The following is a 20,202-nucleotide window of genomic DNA, read 5'->3' on the forward strand; positions in this document are numbered from 1 at the left end:
ACAAATAAATATATAAAAGGAAAAGGAAGAATTAAGGTATCTGAATTCTTGCTAATGGCATATATATATACCCTTATATTTTTTTCAAATATACAAAAAAACAAAGACTAAATTTTTCATTAAATTATTGAGAAGCCCTAAACAGCATCCAATTAACCTTGTTTGGAAACAATTTTATTAAATTTAGGTAGGATGGGTCTAGTTTACGGAATGACTCTAATAATGACTCTTTTTTGGTAAATAAACCTAATAAAATTTATAAATGACCATTTTGGACGAAAATATTTCTTTGCATTACGAAGTCTTTCTGTGTTACGCAGCCCCAACAGTATCGCGATGTCATTTTTGTAAATATTATCGGGTCACATTTTTTCGTCACGCGAAGAGTAGTTTAAACTTTATACCTACTGAAAAAAATTATTTTTGCAAAACATTATCCCTTTAAATCATTTCTCAAAATGCGGTAAAGACCCTAGACCCGTTATCTAATTTATATTTAATATTAAAATTATTTATATTTATATAGAAAAGAAAACAAATAAACATATAATTATGAATGATTATAATTTATTTATTATATGCATTATTTTTAATATAATTCCTTCCTCTTCTTCTTCTTCGTTTCTCTTATTTCGCCGCCAACGTTTCTTCTTCGTCCTCATCTCCCAGGCCGACTATAAATTAAGCCCAAAATCGAATTCTAAGTCCCCCGGTCGAAGCAGGAGCAGCATTGTCTGTCTGGATTCCTCAATCTGTAAGAATTCCTAATTCTAGCTAGGTTCGATTCTGTAATTAGAATCAATGCTAGGAAAAGTTGAAAATCATGTATAGGATTTGCGACGAATTTGTCAATTCTTTACAGTTTTGTTAAATGTATTAAATTGAATTTTATGAAACTTAAACTACTACAGTCATTCCCTAATCAGAACCAGAACTATTTCCATTCGCACGAAAACCCTAATTTTGTGGATTTGTTCGTCTTCCAGACCTAGCGGAAGGAGACTGACCCATTTCTAAATCTAAAATCTCATCGCTGAAAAAATGCTAAGGTCTTCGGAAGACACCGAAAAGAAGGTAACTTTGACCACCTGGATTTTGGATCCTGTTATCTTACCATGACCCAAATCAGCGCAACACTCATGGTTTCAATTTTAGGGCACGGAGAAACCACTGAAAGATATGGAAATCAGCGTACCTATAGTATGCGGCAGTGCAGCATTCTGGCTTGGTAAAAAGGCGAGCGAGTAAGTAAGGTCTATGTTTTTGAATGTGTTATAGGAAGTGCCAGTTTGAACTTATGACTGTGTAATCAGGTTCCAGTCTCATAAATGGACCGTGTATGTTCGTGGCGCAACAAATGAGGACCTCGGGGCTGTGGTAAAGCGTGCTGTTTTCCAGTTGCATGCAAGTTTCAATAACCCAACGAGGTCCCTCGATACTCCTCCCTTTGAGCTGTCAGAATCTGGCTGGGGAGAATTTGAAATTGCTATCACTCTTCACTTTCACAGTGATGTTTGCGAAAAGCCCTTACACTTGTGAGTAGTTGGACTGGCTATGGCTATGTTCCATTTCATAAACCATGATGAGATAATAGATTTTCAATGCATAAAACTTTTTTTTTTCATTTCAGATTTCATCATCTGAAGCTGTACCCTGAGGATGACTCTGGTTCCATGTCCATTAAGAAGCCTGTTGTCGTGGAATCATATGATGAGATTGTTTTTGCTGAACCTTCGGAAAGTTTCTTTGCTCGTGTGCAGAATCACCCTGCTGTTAATGTGCCTAGGTTACCTGCTGGTTTTACTCTACCTCCTCATGGTAGATTTTGGTCTTTTATTTGTTAGATCTGTTTTTATTTCTACTTTCTTAGTTAATTGAGCACCTTTGATTTTGTAGTTCCAGTGGAGGATGTTGATAAGAGAAAGAAAGGTGACACCAAAGAAAATCCTATAAGCCATTGGTACACAAATTTTTCCGAGGCTGATGAGCTTCTTAAGCTTGCAGCTGCTCGTCAGCAGGTAAGAATGAGTTCTTTGGTAGATGTTATAGTCCCATTTGGAAACACTTTTAATTTTTGTTTGATGTGGATTCAAAATCTAAATGGTTGTCCTTTGGCTATCATATTGCGTCATAACTCAAGTCTTCAAATTTCCTATGTTTTATTGGAAGAGTTGGTTCTTTCTTGACAGGGTGTTTTTTTAGCTTTCTTTGTTACATGGATTTCTTTTGAACATTTATTTAACATTAGCATATGATGGATAATGTTAATTTTTATGGTTCATTTTAATATTGTAGGTGCAAGCTAGTATTGCTAGATTCAGAAGGCAATTGAGTATGATAGAGGGGCAGAACCAGAACCAAAACCAAAACCAAATCCAACAACTAAAATCTTCTTCTGATCTGTGAATGCACATCATTCATCTAGGATTTGACAGATATCTTATTGTTTACTGACTCTATGATTGTAATCGCTCTAGAAAACCTGAATGTATGTAATATTAGTGACATTTTACATCCCTTAATCCGAGATGTGACCCACTGGTTAAAAGAGTTATTTTAAAGTGACAAATTAAATGCTCTAATCTTATTGTTATAAAAAAAACTTCCCAAACTTATGTGAATTCATAATTGTATCAAGATTTTTGTGGGTGATCAGTACTACTGCACATTTTCAATGGGTATGATGAGACAGGATTGAGGAGGATCGACGTAATATAAGATTTAATGGTTGACATAAATTTAAAATTTTTGAGAATGGAATTCGTAAAACGGATGGCCTTCAATTTGTTAGATATATAGCCTAGAGGATAAATTAATTTATTAAGGTTAGATATTTAGTCACAAGTAGAGACTGTATTAACCAAATTTTGTGATTATAGACTCAATTAATCCAGTTTCTGACAAACACATCAGTAAATTGAAATTAATTTATTCATTGGTGCTATCGATTCTATTAGAATGCAACGTTATTATTTTATTATTAATTCAAGTTGCGGGTTGAAAGGAAGAAAGAGATATTCGGAACCCGCGAGTGAGAAGCGCAATGTAAAATTGAATGAAGCGAAACGCTATTCAGTGAAGCTTGTTTCACTTGGCTCCGTTTTATTAATTTATGTCTTTAAGAAATTTAATGTAAAAACATTATGCTTTCATGCAAACTTTACAAGAGAATAAAAAAGATGAAATAAACGTTACCTATTTAAGTTTGTTTACTATATTTTTACAGCGTTAAAAAAAGTGGAACAAATGCTACGTAGTGAAACTTGTTTATTAGGTTTTAAACGCTGATAAAAGTGAAACAAAACAAGTGTTAGCTAGTGAAACAAGCGCTACCTAGTAAACTTGCTTCAATATTTACATTAATTTGCGATTCACTATTGAGAAAATCCATTTAAACTGCAATCCTTCAAAGTATTTATTTGCTCATCATTATGAGGACACTCCATGACTCCTCGGTAGCATTGGAAACTTGACAAACCTTGTAACAGTGTAAGAATTAAGAGCCAAGATTTACAAAGTTTTCTTTGGGAAGAACAAATATTTGAAATTTTTTATACATTTTTTTCAGCTTCTACAAAATAATAATATATCAGGAGAAAATTCAATTCAGCTTGGGATGGTTCCAAAGATTCATACACTTGATCTTTCTGATAACTCTTTTAGTGGCGAAATCCCTTCATCTCTTACTTACCCACATGAAGAACCTTCAATACCTGTAAGAGTTTTGACATAAAAATGCGCTTTCGTTTGTTCAAGTTCTTATTAATAAAGTTTGGTTTCTACATACCAAATCTTGTATATGCGATGATTTATAATTTTTTTGTTTGTTTCTTGGTGGGGATTTGAACTGTAATTTAGGAGGCTGAACAATAACAGTCTTTCTGAAGAAATTCCTGCTACAGCTTTCATTTCTGTTAGTCTTCCTACTTTTACTTTAACCTCTACTATAGAATTTGGTTGGAATAATAAACTTTGAAGAAAAAATTATGTCTTCTTTGGAAATGTGTACAAAGGCTATCTCCAAGATGGAAACGCAGCAGGTGGGGAGATCCAGTTCCAGACCGAAGTAGAGATGATCAGTTTAGCGTGCACAGAAATCTTCTCAAACTTGACGGTTTTTGCATGACAACAACAGAGAGGCTTCTTGTCTATCCTTTCATGTCAAACGGGAGTGTTGCTTCTCACTCAAAGGTTTTCCAAAATACTTTGTTTTATAAAATAAGAAAAAAAAATGGTTCTTTCTTAGACATGTCTTATTTTATTTCTTACAGGAAAACCTTCATTGGATTGGGGAACACGAAAGAGGATCGCTATAGGAGCTGCAAGGGGATTATTGTATCTACACGAGCAATGCGATCTAAAGATCATCCATAGGGATGTGAAGGCAACCAACATACTGCTTGATGATTGCTGTGAGGTTGTTGTAGGAGATTTTGGGTTGGCTAAGCTTTTGGATCATCGCGATTCCCATGTCATGACATCGGTTAGAGGAACAGTTTGCCATATAGCTCCTGAGTATCTCTCAACATGACAGTCTTTAGAGAAAACAGATGTTTTCGGGTTTGGAATTCTCCTTCTTGAACTTATCACTAGCCAAAGAGCTTTAGACTTTGGAAAAGCTGTAAACCAGAAAGGAGTCCTGCTTGATTGGGTTAGTTATTTGTGATTAGCAGTAAAAGCTTCTCAAAATTACTTATTACTAATGATTTTCCAATGTTTTTATAACTTTTCAAGTTAAGAAAATTCACCTGGAAAAGAAACTAGATATGTTGGTTGATAAGGACTTGAAAACTAACTATGATAGAATCGAGCTTGAGGAAATGGTCCAAGTGACTCTACTGTGTACTCAATATGTTCCAATCCACAGGCCTAAAATGTCGGAGGTGGTTAGGATGCTGGAAGGAGATGGGCTAGCCGAGAAGTGGGAAGCATCTCAAAGAAAAGCAGATGGTGGTAGTATTAGATGTAGAAGGAATGAATTTTCATCTTCAGAAAGATACTCTGATCTTACGGATGATTCTTCGTTGCTCATTCAGGCAATGGAGCTTTCTGGACCGAGGTAACAACAACTAGAAGAAGAAGACACAGACTTGTATAATAGCTTTCTAAGAGTAAAATTTTGTACAGAATAATAATTTGTGTGATTTTAGAATGATATATCTACTAGTATAATAATAACTGGCATGAATACTTATGAGAAGAGATTAGTTGCATGAATCATGATGGATTTCATTTCACCTAAATACCCATTTTGTTCTTAACAATTTCAAAAAAATGTCGTTGGTGTGGTGTGTATTATTGTTGTACTAGTGTAGTTACTGAGGCTTTTTCTTCAAATAAACGATAATCTATTGACAGCGAATTGCTTGGTTTATGTCCTTCGATTGGGTTGGTATTGCTTTCCTGAGTGTTTAGCATACACAATTCATTCTCTCCAACCCGACGAGAGTAAAATTTAATAATACTTTATAATGTTCTTTGTACATAAAGTAAATCTTCTTGTGTAAAAAGAATGTAAGAATTTAAGTTAACTCAATCATTCCTTCATTATCAAATGCACAAGAATCATGAATTAAATATATATAATGTCAGATCTTGCTAATTGGTTCCATGTAAATTTGTACTCTCTGTAATGGAAAATTTGTGTGTCTTCTCTTTCTCTCAATGCTCTACTTTGTTAAGCCTTTTAGACATTATGGAACCTTTTCTTAACCCAGAGATGAAGTAAGATGTAGGAGCAGATCCATTACACACTTCTGATTGCAGACCACTTTGTGGGCTCACCAAATAATAATCCCCTTTATTGCTCAACTTGCTACTCAGCTCTTCCATCTGTAAATTCAGCTTGTTTATTCGATTATGGTAAGTTGATCCAAAATTTGGAGTTTCTTAGTCATATCACATGTATGTTGATGCATTAGTAACATAAGAATTAGGTGTGTCCGTTTCATGGAGTATAAGGATACATCATGACATGCTGACAACTTTAAGCTAGAAATCATTCTTCTTTTGAGAGAACTTGACTGCAAGTGCAATTCCAGAGAAAGTACACCCCATTCATTAGGCTAATAAAGAAAGAATTAATTTTTGACTAATCTGTAACAAAATACAAGCATTGGGTGTTCAGCAATACAACCATAATATTGTGTGACAGACTACTCCATTCAACAATAGTGACACTCCTGCTTCATAAGCATCACTCACTAAACGAATTCCATAGATTCCATAGATCGCCAAGTGAATAAAAAGGGCGTAGCTCAGCTTCTGCAGTCCTCCTACCTCGAACATTTGTCTGCAATTCAAAATGTCAATAATAAATATATGTTTTTATTAAATATATAAGCATATTATGCTACCATGGATTGTAAACTTATGAGTAAAGCGCAAATAAATCTCCAAGGTCCGACAAGGTTATGACTGTGATCTAAAATGTAAGAATCCTCTTGTTTCTCTAATTGATTATACAATGAAAAAGAAAGAATTAAACCCAAAAATTAAAATACAAATGATTTGCAATTAAAAGTAAAAGACCTGTTTCTTTATTCATCATAGTAAACTGAAATTATTCTAAGGCATATTTTTTTTTTCTGAAACAACAAAAGTACAAGAAACCAATCATTTGTTTCACTGTTGTCTTGTTTGCTGCTATCAACAATATGGTGTACATCCATCAATTCATAAGAGAAATCTGATTAGTAACCGCCCGATCTCTTCTTCCTGCTGTCGCCTTCTACTATTTGTTCCAACCCAACATTTCTTCTTCCTCTATTATTACTATTATTCTGCTTCGCCAAAGCATTCATCATCTCCTCTTTATGTTTGCAAACCGTGAATTTAATGTTTGAGGCTTTCACTTCCCTAATACGTTCACTTCTTTCTTCGACTGCTGCTGCAATATATATAAACAAACAACAATAAATTTCAATGAATGAATACATGGAAATTACAACTTAATTTTAATTTTCTAACTTCACTGCTATAAAATCAACTAAATATAAAGTGGTAAATTGAAATTCATCAGGCTTAGTCGGGTGTAGTAGAAGAAACATCCTATTAAAGATTGCTGTAACATGTCATTTTTGTCCATGTATTCTTTGCATCCTCTCATTTTCTATTAACCAAATAAACAAAAATTGTAAGTGAAATGAGTTTATGAAGAAGATTCATGAAAATACATACATAGATAGATACTGTTCAAGGCAACAAAATTGAAGGTTGGTTGAAGAGTATTCAAGAACTTCATCATTCAAGAAATTATTAACTTTATATGCAACTGAACTCAAATGGTCAACTATACTAACCATAACTTTACTTATGTATTCTTTCAAGTTTCCACCTCCATTGCTACTTTCACCGTTCAATACCTAAAAGAAATACAAAACAGTGATTTAATAATCTATTATAATGTTCTGTTATTATATAAGAGATAAAGTAGAAAAATTTGCATCTATGTAAAGAGACTTAATATACCTAAATTAGATTATTATTGATAATATATATCTAATAAAAATGACAGAAAACATACATAGTGATCTTATCTTACATATGTCGGTGAGAATCGTAGTAGAACAAATAACAAACATTTATTATACCTTTCATTCCCACATATATAATCATTCTCCCGTCCATAAGAAAAACAAACAAAATTTTGAGTTACAGATTAATATTGTTTAATAATGTATGATAAGAAATAAGCGTTACCTAGTATTTTTGTCGCAATAGTTGTTAAATAAAGTTGTCAATGTACATGTTAAGAAATATATGAGAAGATCTTTTAAGATTTTACCTAGTTAACAGACGGCTTCATCCGGACACTTTGGAAAGACGGTTAAAATTAGAAAAAAAAATATGATGAACAGTTTTTTTTCAGATCTGGTTAACCCGAATCTGCAGAAAGTAGGCAAAAACCTGATGGACGATTTGTATCGGAGAAATCGTAGATGTCCAACATCAAGTCGCTACACAATTTAAGGGATCCAAGGTTGCATTAACATCATCTCAAAGACCACAAAGAACTTTCGACGTCACCCTTCAAAGGTCATTTTCGCGAGAAGATTGTAGTGAAGAAGATTTGTGCTAGGATTTGAAAAATCGATAAGAGAGAAAGTAATAGTGGGAGTGAAACAGAAAATTTTCTATTTATTTAAATTATTATTTTAATGAAACTAGCTTCACTTTTATTAACAATGTAAATAAAAATGTAAATACATAGTGAAGTTTGCTTCACTGGTAGCATTTGCTTCAACTATATCAACGGCGCTGTAAATACCTAGTGAATCAATTTTCACTAGCTAGTGTTTGTTTCATTCATTTCAGCGCTGTAAATATATATTGAAGAAAACTTTACTAGCTAGCGCTTGTTCCACTCTTATCAGCACTATAAATATCTTCACTAGATAGCGTTTGTTTCACTCCTTTCAGCGCTGTAAATACCTAGTGAAATAATTTTACTAGGTTACGCTTGTTTCATCTTTTTTATTCTCTAGTAGAATTTACATGAAAAACATTGAACGTATAAATATTTTACATTAATGTGTTAATGGTTTTATAATTTATATAAATTTAATATATAATTATATAAATTATAAAATATTTAAAACAAAATTATTTTAATATCTTACAAATAAATTTCAAAATATGTGGTTATATATATATATATATAATATAATTATATAAATTATTTCATAATTGGTACAAATTAATTTAAATATATCGCAAACAAATTTATAATTATATAAATTATAAATTTATATATATATAATTATATAAATTATAAAATTATATAAATAAAATAATTAATAATTAATACTAATTAATTTAAATATCTCACAAAGTAATTTATAATTATGTTTTTATATTTATATATATATAAATATATAAATTATAACATAATTGATACAAATTAATTTAAATACAACATAAATAAAATTATAAATATATTTTTATATATAATTATAATTAATATATAATTATTTATATTATTAAATAATTAATATATTTTATTTAGTATTGTATAGTAGATAAATGCATAAATACTTTTACATTGAAAGTATAATTTATATTGTTAGTGGTTTTAAATGAAAATTAAAGGGATTATATTTATAGTGTTGAAACAGAGTGAAGTGAATCAAGATTTACTGAATATCGCTTCTTGATATAAAACTGATGTAAAACGCTTCATTCCAGGGGCGAAGTTAGGATGAAAAATTATCTAGGGCTGACTTCAACTTGCACCTTAGATTTAACTTTCTATGCTCCGCTATTTTTTTTCCATGTAATTGATACAATAAATTAATTAATTCAAACATATAAAATAAAATTTGTATGAACATTTACTTTATGAAATTATGAAACAAAACAATACATTCAAAACATTTAGCATACACATTATTGAAGTTGTGCCCTTCTATTCTTTTTAGAATAATTTTTTTTAATTATTATATCATTATCAATGTTTTCAGACAGCTCTCGTTCAATATAGACGATCATAGAATCTGTTAAAAACTCTTTTTCCATCTTGTTACGAAGAGTTGTTTTCACGAGCTTCATAGCGGAAAATGTTCGTTCCGTTGTTGCTGTAGAAACAGGAAGAATTAAAATAAGACGAATCAACTTGCCAATTAAATAAATATATTAGTATAAGTAAACAATATAGGTATATTTCATAAATTATAACAAATGATAAAATTACATATCAATCAAATTGTAGGTTTTTAACTTATTTGTCTCAACTAATCTTTGACATAATTCAGAAATAGTTGATAAATTTTGAAATCTTTCATTGACGGGCATGTTAAGCTCATAGTGAGCCAATTGTGTTCTCAAGTGGTGCAAATCTTGTGCATCAAAATCTAGATGATAGAATTTTTCAGCAAGTTGATAGATGTGGTCAACATTAAGAAGTTTAAAGTTGTCTTTAGGTTCCAAAGCACCACTAAGCTTAAGAAGTTCGACTACCTCGTCCTTGAATCTACTGTTGGGTGTGAATGCGATTGAAGTTTGACTCAGTTCCTCTTGTTTATCAATTCCGTTGCACCACTACCTCACCAAAGGCGGCAACCCTTTCTCTAGTCTCCAAACACCACAAAAGAGTTTGACCTATTTCTCCCACCAAGAGAGTAATATCTATTTATATTATTAGGTCAAGTCCAATAAGCGAATTACTAAATATTGAGACACAATGTTGGGCCAACCAATACCCAACAAATAGTTCCATTATAACCCTAACAAAATTTAAATAAAACACACATAATATAATGGTTATTTTGTTGTTTTTTGAGGTTTGTTAATGGATTTAGGACATAGTCACACACTCACACTCACACTGTCACAACTTACACATAAACTGTTCTTGATTCATACGATAAAGTGGTTAAAAAAATAAAATGCAAAGAAAGGGTGAAGAACGAACCAAACCGAGAGCAAAATAATGGAAGAAGGTGACCAGAGGCCGGAGCGAAGAAGACCACTGGAAATTTGGAATCGAACCAACAAGATGGAGGGTTATGGCAGCGTCAATCGCACTGCACGAGGAACAAATTGAGGTTTTGTGAGCTTTCGGCCTTTCCCTCTTTTCAATTTTCAATTGATAAAATTTGCCATGTTTATTCACTTAATTTGCCATATTTTTCTTTTTAATTTAATTGGGGCTGGAGCCCATCCTAATCCAAGCATTATTTGTTTATTCACTTAATTTGCCTTATTTTTTTTTTAATTTGATTGGGCTGGAGACCACCCAATCCAAGCATTATTTTAATATAGGTGGGACTCGAGCCCACTCTAGCTCATGCGTGGCTCCGCTCCTACTTTCTTCATTCCTTTGCGTTGCGCTTCTCAGGATTGGTATTACATGAATGAAACGGATCCGGAATTATAACCGGGTTCCGAATAAATCTTGTTTTTAACCGCGCCTGATTTAATAATAAACCCGAATAAATCTTGTTTTTAACCGCGCCTGATTTAATAATAAAATAATAACACTGTATTCTAATTGGTCCAAAATAGAGGAACATCGAAATCGATAGTAGAGAATCCGGTGTGGTATTATTTACGATATATTATTTGCAAATTATATATATATATATATATTAATTAGTGTATATATTAAACATATTTATTATTTTAAAAATAATAAAGTCATGAAAATAATTTTTCATGGTTTCTAATACAATTAAGAACGTGTAAATTATTATTTAATATCTTCCTATTTTAAATAATTTGATCTCCCTACCTTAAATATATTTTCAAAATTTGAATATATATATATGATTTAAATATAAATTGAACCTAAATTATTTAATTTAAAAATATATTAATTTATATTTTTATTGACATAAATAAATATTTATATTTTAGAAAGTTAAATTATTAGAAAAATGTTAATAATTAGGAAAAAAACAAATTATATTATACATGTTAAATTTTTTCACTATCTTCTATTAATAATTAGATTTTATTATATTATTATAATTTCATTTAATTCCACATATATATATATATATATATATTTAATTTGAAATAAAAAAAAGTGAATAGTTTTTTTTTTTTTTTTTATCTTTAACATAGAAGGTTAATAGTTTTTCTTGCGAGCCCTCAGAATTTGAGTTTGTGACGTGTTTTATTCGATGCAATATCTTATTTAGTTAGATCAATTTTTAAATTTTTGTAATTTGAATAATCGTCTGAGTTTTGTTTGTATATTTTTTTGAGTCCGTGTTGGTTGACTCTTTAGTAGTAAAAGAAATGAAATTATCGGATGAAATACTCTTACATTTATTCTTACATTTTGACCATTTATAATTATTAGTTATCACTTGACAAAAATATTTTTTAACATTGTTTATCTTTGATCTAAGATTTTTTTAACACCGTTTGATTGAACACCGTTTGAATTTTTAGAGTCGTGAAAAAATTCGTGAAAAAATTACATGAGTATTAATTTTTACACTAGAATTTTAATTCTCATATGATATTGTTTAAATTTTATATTTTGTAGGTTATTTTTTAAAATTAATTTTATATGCATAAATCTTTGTTTAAATTAATGTATTTATTTTATATAAAAATAAAATTTAAAATATTATATATAATAATTGCAAATTTTGAGTTAAAACATAATAAAATATATAAAAAGAACTATTTTTGTCACTCAAATTAACATAAACTTAATATTAGTATATTTTAAATATATATTTATGTTATCAGTGATAATTATATATATATATATATATATTTTTTTTTTTAATTTCAATTATTTTTTTTATTTAATTTGATATCTAAGAAATCTTATACTTCATTTTGGTCATTCTAACTTTCAAACTTACAGAACTCCAAAAGTCCAAAACAAAATATTTTTACAATGAATTTACAAAATTTGTTTCCCAATTAATACTTACATAAATCTATTTTAGAATAATAAGGATTGTATTACTAAAATTATGGATTGTTCAAATATATATACTAATATAATGTAAATTATTAAAATCTTTGCTATGAATTCTACAAAGTGATCTGTAATATTTACACAATTCATGATTTATTTATTTATTTTGTTGAATAATACTAGTTGAGAACCCAAATTCTTAATATTAGTTACATGATTTTTTTTTTTTACTTAGTAATGATAAATTGAATAAATTAAGTTGTTTGGTTCATAAGTTTGATCGACATATTGATTTGATTACTTAATACTAAGAAATGATTTTTTAAATTTATTTATTAAAAGAAATTATTTAAATTATTTAAATAATATCAAGAAATTATTTAAAATAAAATATAATTAGTAATAATTTTAATAAAATATTCTTTTTATAATAATTACAATAATTAATAATAATATAGTCATTTTATATAATTAATTATAAATATTATCAATAATAAAATTATAATAAATAAATTAAAATATAAAAACTTAAAATAAAAGAAAATTTTATATAAAAAATATTAGTAAAGTCAAATATATATGAAAAATTTTAATAAAACATATTATTAAAATAAATTTACTATGTTATAATATATGTTATTAAGTAAATAAAATATTATATTTAATCTGGATGTGTATAATCTACCTTTAGTTTATAATATTTGTCATATATTGTTTATGTAATTCTTAACAAATTTAAATAATTCAACTCTTTTTTTTTTTTTTTTTTTTTGTTATAGTGAAGAAATATAATTAGTATGATAACATATTATGTGTTTATATTTTATTATCTTATTAAATGATGATATACTTGAATATTTTGTATATTTAAAAGAAATTATGATATAAAAAAAATTATAATATTAATATTAGTTTCAATTATAAAATTATCAATTATACTCATTATTATTATCTACATTTATCAATTATATTATTATTTTCTTATTTGACTCGAATGTCTCTTTACTTTTATTAAAATTTTCAAAAAAAAAAAAAATACTTTTATTAGAAATAATCTTATAATTTTAATTTAAAACTATAGCTTAATCTTTTGTTCCATTTTTTTCCTACAAAATAAATAAATAAATTGAGATGGGTTGAATCATTTTAATATTTTATTTAATGCAGCCTTAATCTACAGTGGATTCATTCTTACCTACTAGGAAAAATGTATTTCTACTATATTCATGTAATTTGCTTTCTCGTGGTAATAGTATTTTTTTTAATATGAAGCATGAAAATTGATAAAGGTCACAAAAAATATTTGGTGAATTTTACTACATAACCCTATATAAATATAGGTAGGTTAATGGTATCAATTCAAACCATCAAGCTAAATATTCATAGTCAAAGATGAGTTCAACAAAATACCTTCTGTTATCCTGCCTTCTTTTTGCTTCACTATTTGTTTATTCTTACTCGAGAGCGTTAATCGACAATGATAGCTTCGTAGCCTCTAACGACGACAAAGAACTTGTTTCATTAGATGAAGACTCCTCTAATGACGACAATGAACTTGGTGGTATGTTATATGAAGAGTCATTAAAAAATGATCATCTTGATTCGATCGAATCAATCGATGAAAAAAATTCTTTAGAATTTAATGATCTTGATTCGATCGATAAAGAGTCATTAGAAAATAATGATCTTAATTCGATCGACAAAGAACTTGTTTCGTTAGATGAAGACTCCTCTAATGACGACAATGAACTTGGTGGTATGTTATATGAAGAGTCATTAAAAAATGATCATCTTGATTCGATCGAATCAATCGATGAAAAAAATTCTTTAGAATTTAATGATCTTAATTCGATCGATAAAGAGTCGTTAGAAAATAATGATCTTAATTCGATCGATGAAGAGTCATTAGAAAATAATGATCTTGATTCGATCGATGAAGAGCCATTAGAAAATAATGATCTTGATTCGATCGATGATTCATCAGAAGAAGATCACAAGAAGTCTGGTCACAAACATAAGCGTCATCCATGCAAACGACATTCAGGTTCAAAGAAGGGTGGACAACATCACGGAGCAGCACACCCCCCTAAACCTTCCTCTAACGTTGATGATTTCGTGGATAATGAGGTGAATCAATACGAAGGACTCGATTCATTCGATGAAGAGTTATTAGAGATGGATGATGATGATGTTGCTTCGATCGATGAAGAATCACATGATGATAACAAGGAGCATGGTCACAAAAAAAAGCATCATCCATGCAAACGCCATGCACATTCACGAAAGGGAAAGGGAAAACGAAGTCATGCACCTGTAGAACCACCTACAGGTTCCTCTAACGTTGCTGACATTAATACATGGATGGATCTAGATGAAAGTGTTGCTTCTGTCGATGAAGAATCATTTGATCAAATGAATTATGATGATCTTGATTCGATTGATGAGGAATCAAATATTGATGATCACAAGGAGTCTGGTGGTCACAAACATAAGCGTCATCCATGCAAACGTCATTCTCGTAAGAGTGGTCGACACCATCACGGATCGGGACCAGTACAATCCCCTAAACCTTCCTACGAGATTAATGACATCGATAATGAGATGGAGCAATATGAAGGAGTTGATTCAATCGATGAATTAGAGCCATTAGAGATGGATGATGATATTGTTTCGATTGATGAAGAAGAATCAAAGGGAGACAAGAAGCCTGAGCACAAAGGCAAGTATAAGCCATGCCGTCGACATGCAAAGGGAAGAAAAAGCCATGCACACCCACCTAAACAACCAATGGAGGAAGCACTCATATGAACTAGTAGACCGCCAGTACTTAAACCTTGTTTCGACAATGAGATCGAACATCTAATAATTAATATGAGTTGAGCTAAGTCATGTCATAGGCTCGATCATAAACAAATTCCAAATAATAATTTATTCTATGTTTCTCCAATAAAGAAGTGCCTTCATATTGAATCTTGATATTCACCTTTTCAGACCAACAAGGATTTCACCAGTAATTTTGTGAGTGTTACTAGAAAATGTATGGACAAATAAATATATAAAAGGAAAAGGAAGAATTAATTAAGGTCTCTAAAATTCTTGCTAAAGGCATATATACTTATTTTTTTTTCAAATTTACAAATATTAAAGACAAAAAAAATCAATAAATAAATAATTAATAACATTGTCCTTGTATATCACAAAATATATATATTAATTAAGATATAGTTTCTATTGAATTGATAGAATCCTCATATTCTTGTTCTTGTTTTAGACCGTGATTGGCCAAATAATTGGCTCGAGAAATGGATGAATTTAAATAAGGAGCATGTAGATTCTCAGTTTGTGCATCATGTTTTAAAATTTTCATTAAATTATAAAATTATATTTTTCATCATTAATTATTATAATTTTTTAAAACATAATATATTACATATATATATATATATATATATATATATATATATATATATATATATATATATATTTTATTAAAATTTTTTAATGTCATTATAAATTTATGATTTTACATATTCTTAATTTAAATTATAAAAAACAAATATAATTTTGTTTGAATTATTAGATTTAAAAGAGTTTTTCAATTTATATAAAAATTGATAAACATAATAATTAAATCAATAAATATTAAAACTCAAATAGAAGACTTTTTCTTTCTAATTATAACACATTTTAATTTGATATATTTAAGTTTTCAAATTTATTAAGAGAAAGTAACATATAAAGGATAAACTGTAGATGAAAATAGATGTTTGATATCAATAATAATTTCACCCTATAAAAAATTAAAATTTATAAAGAGAATATTTTAACACATATGTCATAGGTCTCTTCTATCTATCAATTACAAAAAATGTTTCGATCATCATTTAGATGCCATTATATTATCATTTAATCCAATATAATCTTATATTGGTCCGAGCAGAGTTCGATCTGAATTTTGGACTATCCCAAACTTTACATAGAAAAATGTATGATGTTTTTTTTTTTTTAATTCTAGGTTAGTTTAAAAATTACAATTTTTTTTTAAAAAAAAAATTGAACTCTTAACTAAATAATTTTTCTAATTTTTATCATAAATCACTAAATACAACATTTTATATTTATAAAAATAATAAATTATAACTAAATATCTTATTTGTTTAGTAAATTAGTTAGCAGACCGAAACAATTCTCATACTAATTTTGTTTATAATTCAATTTCTCAAACTAATCTGTTTTTTAATTTCTAAACTAACTTACTGGTTATCATATTTTTATTATATTTATTTATTTTTATTATATTTAAATTCTTTATTAAATATATATATATATTTAAATTATTATTTTTTATTAAAATATTTAAATTATTATTTTTATAAATTAAATTATTTATGTTTTGATGTATATATTTACATTATTATTTAAATTATGATATATATATATATTTTAAAATTTATTTATAAATTTTAAAATTTTAATATATATAATTACGTTTCAATTATTATTTATAATATAATATAATATAATAAATATTCACTTTATCATCCTCGTAAATTAATAAATACTAATAAATTTAAAATATTTTAACCATAATCATATATAACAATTTATAAAAATAATTACAATTATTTTTCTATAAATTATTAACGATTTTACTTAATACGTCTTTGACCGCGTCTTGTATAACCTTCTTGGCCATACATCTCACAAGTTAATAAATTATGGTCTTTCGTGAACTATCCATCTCAATTCGAATACAATGGCTTTGACTTCGTTAATTTTTCTTCTTTCTCAAAATTTTATTGGGAATAAGATTATCATATTTCTCCCAATCATGTGCTATTGAGAACATCAAATATTGATTTTCTTGAGCATATCTGAAATCGTCAACACTATATTTTATGTTAGGTTTGTTTGCCACTGATAAACATTTTTGGCATATTTCTCTCAAAATCTTAATCTTGTTATTCTTCACTTTGTTTAGTTACACTTTGAACGATTGTGTTTTTTTTAAATGTTTTTGTTATTATATTTAAATGATTCTCATTTATATAATATTAGATTAAACATTTTAAAATAAAAATATAAAATATATAAAATATATATTAAAAGTAAAATATATATTAAAATATAAATAATTAAATTTATAAAAATAATAATTTAAATATATATATATCAAAATATAAATAATCGAATTTATAAAAATAATAATTTAAATATTTTAATAAAATAATAATTTAAATATATATATATTTAATAATAAGTTTGAATCAAGATAAATAAATAAAAAATAAAAATAAAAATAAAAATAAAAAAATGAGTTTAAATAATAAAATAAATTAATTTGAGAATGAATAACAAAATAATTTAATTTGAGAATTGGTTCAAGTAGACTGCCTAGCCTCTCAGCCTAGCTAGAAAGGATTTGTTAGGATTACCCTATAGAGTCTTATGTCCTAGATTTTTTTCTAGCCATTAGAATTATTAGTCAGTTTTACTTAGGGCTGAAAATGAGACGAGCTGCTCGTGAGCTGCTCGCGAGTAGCTCGGTCAAAGCTCGACTCGAGCTCGGTCAAACTCGAGCTTGAGCATGCTCGAGCTCGACTCATTATATAATCGAGCCGAGTTCGAGTAGTTATATACTCGGCTCGAGTACTCGACGAGCTACTCGAATATATATAATTTATATTAATATATTTTATATTTAATTTATATTTTATATTTTATATATATTTTTTAATTTATATTTTATATTTTTAAATTTATATTTTATATTTTATATTTTATATTTACTTTTTATAATATAAAAAATTGTAATACTTTAATTAAATATAAAATATGAGTATTAAAATATAAAATATAAATTTATACCCTAAAACTTATCAAGAAATTTGTCTTCCGGAATCCAAATAAGGTGTTATTTTTTAGTTTGGACTTTGGAAGTTTGGATTAAGTAAGTTTGGACTTTGGAATGTTGGGAACTTTGGAGTTTTGATTAAGTAAGTTTGGTTGTTTTATGTTGGACTAATTTAATATATTGTACGTTTGGACTTTGGATTTTAGATATTTTTAGTTAGAATGGTTATGTTTTAAGTTGAATGTTTTAATGTGTAATGTTGTGTGTTCTATTTGATTTTGATGGAATATTTATGTTTTAGGTGAAATGAATAATTCTATATGTTTATTCATTTTGTTGTGATCTTTTGATATATTGAAAGTGTGAAACTATTTAGTTGATATATTTTAATTTTGTATGTTTCGAGTCGAGTTCGAGCTCGAGCTCGAGCTATAAATCGAACTAATCGAGTCGAGCTCGAGCCGAGCTCTTGAGCTCGGTAAAATTCAAGCTAATCGAGTCGAGTTCGAGTCGAGCTCGAGTACTTGTTTTGAGTTCGAGTTCGAGCTCGAGCTTTAATTTTGATACTCGATCGAGCTCGAGCTCGAGTTCGAGCCGTTGAAATTTTTTCGAGCTCGAGCTCGAGTAGACCTCTACTCGAGCTCGACTCGACTCGTTTTCGGCCCTAGTTTTACTCATGTTTCCTCATTTCATTTATGATTTTGATCCCAAAATGACCTTAATTATTGAGTGTATTGTTAATTTTAAATAGTGAATAAATTTGAAAACAAATTTTGTGTCACATTTTTTATTTAGAAGTTCTCACAATTAAAAACATGATCAGATACATTAACAAAATGTTTCTTTCTATTATATTTAACTTTTGCATAAGGTGAATTATTTTGTACATTAACTGTATTAGAAAATTATATTATAAAATATAATATATATATATAATTTTAAAACTTAATTAATAAATTTGATACATCAGGGAACAAATAAAATTAAAATTTCTCTATGAATTAATTTATTAGGATTATATAGTATTAAGTCATAAGTATAAACTGAATTAACCAAATTTTGTGATTATAGACTGAATTAATCCTGTTTGTGACAATCACTTAAGTAAATAAAAAGTAAATTATTCATTGATATTTCAAATAAATTATTTGTAAATTATATAAACTCATATACGTGTAAATTATTATAAAATAATATTATATATATATTTTAAATATAAATTGTACCTGATATAATTTTAAAAAGTATTTATTATTTTATAAAGATAAATAAATATATATTTATATTTTAGAATTAATTTTTTTTATATATAAAGATAGAAAGACATTATATAACTCTTTATTTTTTATTTCTTAAAAATTACTAATATTATTGGAGTTACAGTATTTTTAGAATTAAATTATTATAAAACATGGTAATTAGAATATATATATATATATATATATATATTATATATATAATTATTTTCAATATTTTCTATTAATAAATATATATTATTTCTCGAGAAAAAAAAGTTTTTAACAAAATTTGAATTTATCTATTTATCATTAGGACAGAGGATGTCTCTTATTTCTTTTAATTCCCAAATTTCAGTTGGTGTCGTCTTTTATTTGGTTTAGCATCTTATTTAAGCAGATCAAAATTTTTATTTCAAATTTTTATAATTTGAATAATACTCTTACGGATTGATTGGTTTATTCGGTTTTCTATACATCATTATTTATTATTACGGATCTTTGGAGTCACCATAAAAAATATTACATTTTTGTTGAATTTTTACACTTGAATTTTAATTCTCAAAATTGAAAATGAATTTATAAATGTAACTCCTTGTTTAATTTTACGATAATTAATTTATATTTTCTATAGAAAAAAATCATCATATACAATTTCTAATTTTGAATTAAAATATAACAGATAACAAATAAAGAATCATTTTTTTTTTTATAGTTGAACACCCAAAAAC

At 27.6% G+C, this 20,202-nt stretch overlaps 4 protein-coding genes across 4 annotated transcripts in view; all 4 read left to right on the forward strand.

The window, feature by feature from the left end:
- Positions 1-616: 616 nt before the first annotated feature.
- Positions 617-2,589, forward strand: LOC124926991 (transcription initiation factor TFIID subunit 14b-like). Its single transcript, XM_047467324.1, has 7 exons — positions 617-754; positions 987-1,074; positions 1,156-1,244; positions 1,314-1,535; positions 1,631-1,818; positions 1,897-2,018; positions 2,296-2,589. Exons 2-7 carry the CDS (start codon positions 1,042-1,044, stop codon positions 2,404-2,406), a joined length of 765 nt encoding a protein of 254 aa, XP_047323280.1. The 5' UTR covers positions 617-754; positions 987-1,041; the 3' UTR covers positions 2,407-2,589.
- LOC124926992 (transcription initiation factor TFIID subunit 14b-like) overlaps positions 640-20,202 on the forward strand; it is a 47,822-nt gene continuing 28,259 nt past the window's right edge. Inside the window, exon 1 of the mRNA XM_047467327.1 lies at positions 640-754. The gene's annotated coding sequence lies outside the window, so the exon portion shown is untranslated. The remainder of the gene's footprint in view (positions 755-20,202) is intronic.
- LOC124924993 (protein NSP-INTERACTING KINASE 2-like) lies at positions 3,617-5,063 on the forward strand. The gene is made up of 6 exons (XM_047464973.1): positions 3,617-3,715; positions 3,903-3,913; positions 4,014-4,171; positions 4,272-4,483; positions 4,535-4,651; positions 4,740-5,063. Exons 1-6 carry the CDS (start codon positions 3,617-3,619, stop codon positions 5,061-5,063), a joined length of 921 nt encoding a protein of 306 aa, XP_047320929.1.
- LOC124924994 (DEK domain-containing chromatin-associated protein 4-like) lies at positions 13,775-15,190 on the forward strand. The gene has a single exon (XM_047464974.1). The coding sequence runs from the start codon at positions 13,775-13,777 to the stop codon at positions 15,188-15,190; it is 1,416 nt and encodes a 471-aa protein (XP_047320930.1).

Source organism: Impatiens glandulifera, chromosome 2, assembly GCF_907164915.1.
Source record: "Impatiens glandulifera chromosome 2, dImpGla2.1, whole genome shotgun sequence".
Classification (NCBI taxonomy): Eukaryota; Viridiplantae; Streptophyta; class Magnoliopsida; order Ericales; family Balsaminaceae; genus Impatiens; species Impatiens glandulifera.